Source organism: Gorilla gorilla, chromosome 16, assembly GCF_029281585.2.
Source record: "Gorilla gorilla gorilla isolate KB3781 chromosome 16, NHGRI_mGorGor1-v2.1_pri, whole genome shotgun sequence".
In the NCBI taxonomy this organism is placed as follows: domain Eukaryota; kingdom Metazoa; phylum Chordata; class Mammalia; order Primates; family Hominidae; genus Gorilla; species Gorilla gorilla.
The window spans coordinates 51,017,283-51,024,193 of record NC_073240.2 but is presented as its reverse complement, the minus strand read 5'-3'; the positions used below and the strand labels follow the sequence as shown (position 1 = coordinate 51,024,193).

General features: G+C 43.7%; 1 protein-coding gene across 2 annotated transcripts in view; it reads right to left on the bottom strand.

Moving 5' to 3' along the window:
* Window positions 1-4,228: 4,228 nt before the first annotated feature.
* The window catches only part of SLC27A2 (solute carrier family 27 member 2), a 54,084-nt gene continuing 51,401 nt past the window's right edge, over window positions 4,229-6,911 (bottom strand). For both annotated transcript variants that reach the window (XM_004056173.5, XM_055362987.2), the window contains 2 exons: window positions 6,612-6,742; window positions 4,229-4,701 (listed from right to left, as the gene is read on the bottom strand). In XM_004056173.5, coding sequence (XP_004056221.4) covers window positions 4,525-4,701; window positions 6,612-6,742 — 308 coding nt within the window. In that variant the 3' untranslated portion in view covers window positions 4,229-4,524. The remainder of the gene's footprint in view (window positions 4,702-6,611; window positions 6,743-6,911) is intronic.

Sequence of the window (6,911 nt, the reverse complement as noted above, 5' to 3'; positions counted from 1 at the left end):
TAACTTTTTATAGAGACAGGGTCTCCCTGTGTTGCCCAGGCTGGTCTGGAACTCCTGGGCTCAGGTGATCCTCCTGCCTTGGCCTCCCAAAGTGTTGGGATTACAGGCGTGAGCCACCATGCCTGGCCTGGCTAATTTTTAAAATTTTTTTGTAGAGACAGGGTCTCCCTATGTTGCCTAGGCTGATTGTGAACTCCTGTGCTCAAGAGAGCCTCCTGTCTTGGCTTCCCAAAATGCTGTGATTATAGGTGTGAGCCACTGCACCTGGCCAAAAGCTGAAAACTAGCCGCTTGTTCTCTACTAGTGATCCCTGAGCTTTGCTGCATACTGGAATCACTTGGAGGTCCTGAAAAAAATACTGATGCTTGGTTCTCACTCCCAGAATCCTTGATCTAATTGGTATGGCATGGGCCTGGGCTTTGGGATTTTTGACAGCTCCCCAGATGATTCTAATGTGCAGGGATATCTGGGAACCACTGCTTTAGATTGACATGCTACTCAAAGCAGTGTGTGTGCCCCAAGCACTCACGGCACTCCAAGCACTCAAAGCACTGGTGTCCCCAAGTGATTCTCATGCACAGTAAAGCTTGTGCACTGCTCTAAGCCAGTGATTGTCAAACTGAGTCCACATCAGTAACACCAGGAGGGCTTTGGCTTGTCAAAACACAGATGTCTGGGCCTACCCTCTGTGTTTCTGATTCAGTAGGTCTAGAATTTTTCAGGGTCCAAGAATTTGTTGGTCCAGCAAGTTCCCAGGTGCTGCTGATGCTGCTGGCTCAGGGACCACACTCAGAACTACTGGTCTATGACGGTACTCTCTTCCTGCAAGTACTAGGTGGGAGCTTAGTGATGCCAATTAGCTGTGTGACTTTAGTCATGTCACTTAACCTCAGGCCTCAGTTTTTTCATTTATCAAGTAAAGAGGTTTGACTAGCTACTCTCTAGGATTGCTTTTCGTTTGCTATAGCAAATCACAATATATGTGTATGTATCTAGCAAGCAGATATAAGCTCTAATTGATGTAAATTTCCAAGAGCAATTGCAGGCTTGTGTGATGACAAGGTGCTTCTTGATGCTGGGCCTTTCCTGGGGACTGCACTTTGAGCCACTTGAGCTAAGAGCTGAGCCTCAGTTAGTAAGGGATGATCTGGCTCTGAGGAACTGAGTTACCCACTAAGTAAGTGCACATGTTGTATAACTCAGGATGTCAGTGATTCCCCAAATGTGGCCCCCATTCCACAGCATTAGCCTCACCTGGGCATTTGTTAGAAATGCAAACTCCAATTCTAGTTTGGGGGAATGGGACTCAGCACTCTTGTGCTGAGAACATTTCTTGGTGCGTAGCAGGCACCCACTAAGTGCTTGTAGGGTGGATGTATGAATGAACGACACATTTAGCAAATTATCTCTTAGGTTGAGTCGCTGCAGTTAGTTAAACCTATCTTTTTTTTTTTTTTTTGAGATGCGATCTCACTATGTTGCCCAGGCTGGACTCAAACTCCTGGGCTCAAGTGATCCTCCTGCCTCAGTCTCCCGAGTAGCTGGGATTATAGGCACACCCCACCATGCCTGGCTAACTTTACCCATTTTAATACTGATTCTCATTAGCATCCATTTCAGAGGCTGACATTTCCTACTTTTATCCCCAAATTATTTTGGTGCCTATAGCATCCCATCTATGCACTGATTACAGGTTTCCAAACAATACATTTGAAATCAAAGCCCTGTTGGATAATTTACATGGATATCAGCTTATTTTTTTAAATTCACTTATATTTTCAAATGAGAATGACTTGTGCAGATATTTCTTGGGCACGATTTCTTACCCTTTTCAAAGAGAAAAATCAGTCTTTAAGGTATTATCTCTCACAGGTGATGGCTTAAAATTGTTTACATACATGCAAACCTAGGGGCTGAGGACATTGTGGGGGTGTCTCTATTTATCTCAATGGAGCTGTGTTACCTGGCCAGATTCAGGGAGGTGTGGGGAAGTGGGAGACTGAGGAAACCATCAGGCTGGGAGGCAGAGCTGGGCAGGGTGTGGATGCGAGGACCTGGGTCTCTGAGTTTCTGACTGGAAGGTCTAAAACATGGGTCAAATGAGATCAGGGCAAGCAGGCTCTGGTTAATATAACACGAATATTCTGGCCAACAGTGTAAATGCTGACCTCTTACCCAAAAAGATACCCCTTGTGACACAGAATGAAGCCACTGCTCTAACATGACTGCTGCTGACAACCTGCTTCTCCTTTGACAAGATTCCAGGTAACACAATTGCACAATGTGATACTCAAAGGCTGTCCTATCTCCCACTACTTAGGTTCACATTCTCCTGTGACTCAAAGGCAGAGAATTTTGCAAAAATTCCCAAGTGCTGACCCACAAACAATAATCATTCTAATTACTGGCAAAATTCACAAAGGTGCAGCCTATCTAGAGTTTTCTTTAGGCCCTCCTCAAGTCCTCAGTGTATATTAAGCACTCAGGAAATGTTTACTGTTAGGTATAATGAGTGGGGGCGAGGATTTTGGTCATGATTCTTCTTAAAGTCACCCAAAAGAGTGGAGAGAGTTAAAAAAAATATTTCTAGTACTCTGTTGGGGCTGGGGGTGGCAACACCTCTCATCATATATCATTGAGAAGTCCTAGAAATGTTTGCCTGGGGCTTTATGGGGACTAAATGGGGGGAGAATTAGCACGCATTACCAGCTCCTGGTCATCTGAAGATGTCCTCTAGGGAAGGAAACTCCATGATAGAAACTTCTAGAGAGGCTGTGGTAAACTTGGGCCATGCTTTCTGGACGTGAACTCAATGACCATGATGCTCCCATGCCTAGGACAAGCTCTAGGTAAGGTACATGTCATCTTGAATGCTTTCACCCATGACCTGCTCCTGGAATTCTGTTGCAGCTCATACAGGCAGAGGTAAAGCAATTAAACCCAGGAAGGGAGGCAGCTGGGTCTAAGGAGAAAGGGCTTATGTGAAAGAGCTCCTCAGAATTTCCCAAAGCCTCCCGTGCCACCCTAAAGCTCCTCCGGTCTTTGAAAAGGGTCCATGGGCAGGAGACTGGCTTTGGAGTGAAACCAGTTGCCATCTGAGGAGTAGGGGCACATGTAAGTGGGACTCAGGTGCTAACTGGACAGCTGGCACTTATCTGGCCCAGACACACATTTTGTTTGGGATGCATAGAAGTTTTAAAAATTTTGAGACTTCAGATTTCAAAAATTGGGAGAGTCACATACATATCTGGATTTGTTTTCTTTTTAAAAAGCCAGTCAAACTTAGTAATTGTGAGAGTGTGTGTGTGTGTGTGTGGGGGGGGGTTGTAGATCAACTTTAGTGACACTAATGTTAATAAATTCTGATGGATTTCTGTTTTCTGAATAATTAAAAAATTCCAGCAATACTTGACCTGTATTTAGCTGACTGAAGCTTAGTGGCCGTCCCCAAGTTTACCACATTCATTTGTGACCTGCTTTTCTCATCCACATTACCTATGTGAATTCTGAAGACACTTGAGTTTGCAACCCCTAAGTAGCTAAAATGTATTGAACACCTTTTTTTTGTTTGTTTGTTTTTTAAGACGGCATCTCACTCTGTCACCCAGGCTAGAGTGCAGTGATGTGATCTTGGCTCACTGCAACCTCTGCCGCCCGGGTTCAAGCGATTGTCCTGCCTTGGCCTCCCGAGTAGCTGGGATTACAGGCGCCTGCCACTGCGCCTGGCTAATTTTGTATTTTTTTAGTAGAGATGGGGTTTCACCATCTTGGCTAGGCTGGTCTTGAACTCCTGACCTCGTGACCCACCTGCCTCGGCCTCCCAAAGTGCTAGAATTATAGGCGTGAGCCACCGCGCCCGGCCTGAACACCTTTTGTGTACAGAACTCTGATGCCATAGAATTAGGCTCCTGTAAGGACTATAGATGGCATTATTACCTGTTGGATAATGCTACCTATACACAGTGGACAGGATGCCTCCGGGTAGGGAAAGTTGGCCTCCTCACATTGGAGTAGATTTCCATTGTGTTGGCCACTGCTGATCTAGCCTCCTCACCCTACCATCCCTCACCCCACCCTCCGTTCCCAGCCATTTTTACCTAGAACGTCTTTACTCTTATGAATGGGACACCTATGAAAAGTTACCAGTGAGGACTTCAGGCTTTGGAGTAATTGACACAGGCTTTGTATTTAGAGTACAGTGAGGAAAGAACACAGAGACAGTACCATCTCACATGTTGGTGTTCATTTAATTTACTATGTATTTTAAAAAATAATGCCTTCCCTCCAACAAGCTCAGTTTGCAAATACAAACAGTAGGTGCACACTGAAAAATAATAATCTCTAAATCTTTTAACTTGCAAAGACTCAACTGCTATTTAAAAAAGTCTCCCTTTACTGGTATGCTTAATTTCCTACAAAACTGCACCTCACAATCTATCTTCAATCAAATTAAAGTTGGATTATATCAAGTGGCTGTCCATTCAGTTTCTTTCTGGAAATGTTGAGTTATCCTCCTGGGAATATTCAGAGTTTCAGGGTTTTAGCACTTATGGCATTATAGATGTCCTCAGTCATAGGCACATACATTTTTGCTGTGTCGTCCAAGAAATACAAGGCATCTTTGATGACAGCAGGGTTAAAGCCCTCCTCCACCAGGGTCATTTTGCGGTGTTTAAAAGTTCCAGTGATCTCAATGGTGTCCTGAAAAACATCAAATAATCCACATTTTGGTTGCATTTTGCAATAGATTAGGATGCAGAGCTAGGGGTAGGGGTGGGGCATGGGGATCTAGCAAATCATTAGCATCCCTGGCTCATGTGAGAGCTGGGAAGTGAAAGTTAAAAGTTTTCCATTTTAATTTATTTTTAAATGGACAGATAACATTGTGTGTTTTTCTCATGTACAATATGATGTGCTGAAGTACATCTACATCGTGGAATAGTTTAGCTAGTTAGCAAATGGATTACTTCATATAGATATCATTTTTGTGGTAGGGGCAAGTAACATCCACTCTCTTTACATTTTCTAGCGAAGTGAAAGCTTTATATGATACCCATACATTCTGTTTGCAGGATCTCCGTTAGGGAGCCCTTTGTGAGGTGTTTTTTATTCCCTTAAAGCTTTAGGATCACCTGTGGGGAGGGAGGACCTGCCAAGGATGAGATACCTGTGCATAGATTTCTGAGCAGAGGGGTGGTGCCTATTTCTTGGTAAGGCTTCAGGTACCACTAGGATATCCTGACTCATGGTGGGAGTAGAAGGAGGGATCATTTACAGACAACTCTGTTTTCTCAGTCTGCTTGTCTATTAGATTGAAGACTGATTTTTCCTTCAATTATGTGTTAATCAAAATATCTGAGGATATTTCATTTTCATGCCTCTTTACCATCTGGTTGCAAAGCAAATGTTGGTGCCCTATGAACATCAACAGGAATAATCCTATACACACAATATCTGGAATCTTAAGACCTCCTTTGTCAAGTCTTCAGCTACAGAATGACAGAGCTCAAATTCTAAAAGTGAGAGTATTAAACCAACCAAAGGGTTAATGTTGGAGGAAGAAAAAAAATCCTCCTAGCGGTGATAGTTAAATCTTAGGCAATTCCAGCTGGCTAATGTCCAATTAAATTTCACACCATAGAAAGGTGTAGAACTTCTGTGGATTTCTGTATTGTTTAAAACTGGAAACAACAAACAGGGTCAGAGCATTTCTATTTGCGCTATCTGTCAGGACTCACCAAACAGACTTTGTGAGTTATGTGCTAAGACTCTTGCTGAATGAACTGGCCTGTCATTGTAAGGAGAAAGGAATTAGGATTGGATTTCTTCTAGCTGTTTTCTGATATATTTTTTTTTAGACTGGGCCTTGCTCTGATGCCCAGGCTGGAGTACAGTGGTGCAATCATACCTCACTGCAGCCTTGATTTGCCAGGCTCAACTAATCCTCCTGCCTCAGCCTCCCACGTAGATGAGACTACAAGTGCACATCACCATGCCTGGCTAATTTTTTTTTTTTTTTTTTGGAGATGGAGTCTCACTCCATTGCTCAGGCTGGAGTGCAGTGGCGTGATCCCAGCTCACTGCAACCTCCTCCTCCTAGGTTCAAGCGATTCTCCTGCCCCAGCCTCCCGAGTAGCTGGGGCTACAGGCATGCACCACCACGCCCAGCTAATTTTGTCTATTTAGTAGAGACCGGGTTTCACCATGTTAGCCAGGCTGATCTCGAACCCCCGACCTCAGGTGATCCACCCGCCTCCGTCTCCCAAAGTGTTAGGATTATAGGCGTGAGCCACCGCGTTCGGCCTTTTTAAAAAATTTTCATTTTTAATAGACATGAAGTCTCACTATGTTGCCTAGGCTGGTCTCGAACTCCTAAGCTCAAGCAGTCTTCCCACCTCTGCCTCCCAAAGTGCTGGGATTACAGGCATGAGCCACTGCACCCAGCCTGATATTACCACTTCCTTATTGGTCTATGATACTTTTCTGAGCTTCCTGGAAAGTGCGGTGAAAATTTGGCAAATGTAGTCATCCTGGGAGAAGGCGAGTTGTTCCCTAAGAGGTAGGAATCTTCAAGAGGGCAGATCATTGAACTGGATAATAAGAGATCTCACCTGTATTCTTAGAAACCGGGGCCTTGCATAACTAGGTAGGTAATCAGCAATGTGCTGAAAGAGTTTCTTTCCATCAAATTCATGGTTTTCTTTCATTTTGATGGAGGCCATGCCAATGCGACCCTCATGATCTAGAAATAAAGTGAGAAAAAAATTAGATGTGTTATGGCTATTTATGATGCTTTATTAGTTCAAAGAACTGTGGGCTCAGACAACATTTATAGCATGGGTTTCATTTGGATAGCTGGAATTTTTATTAAAAATACATGTCGAAGATACTGTAAAGTGATTGTACTAATA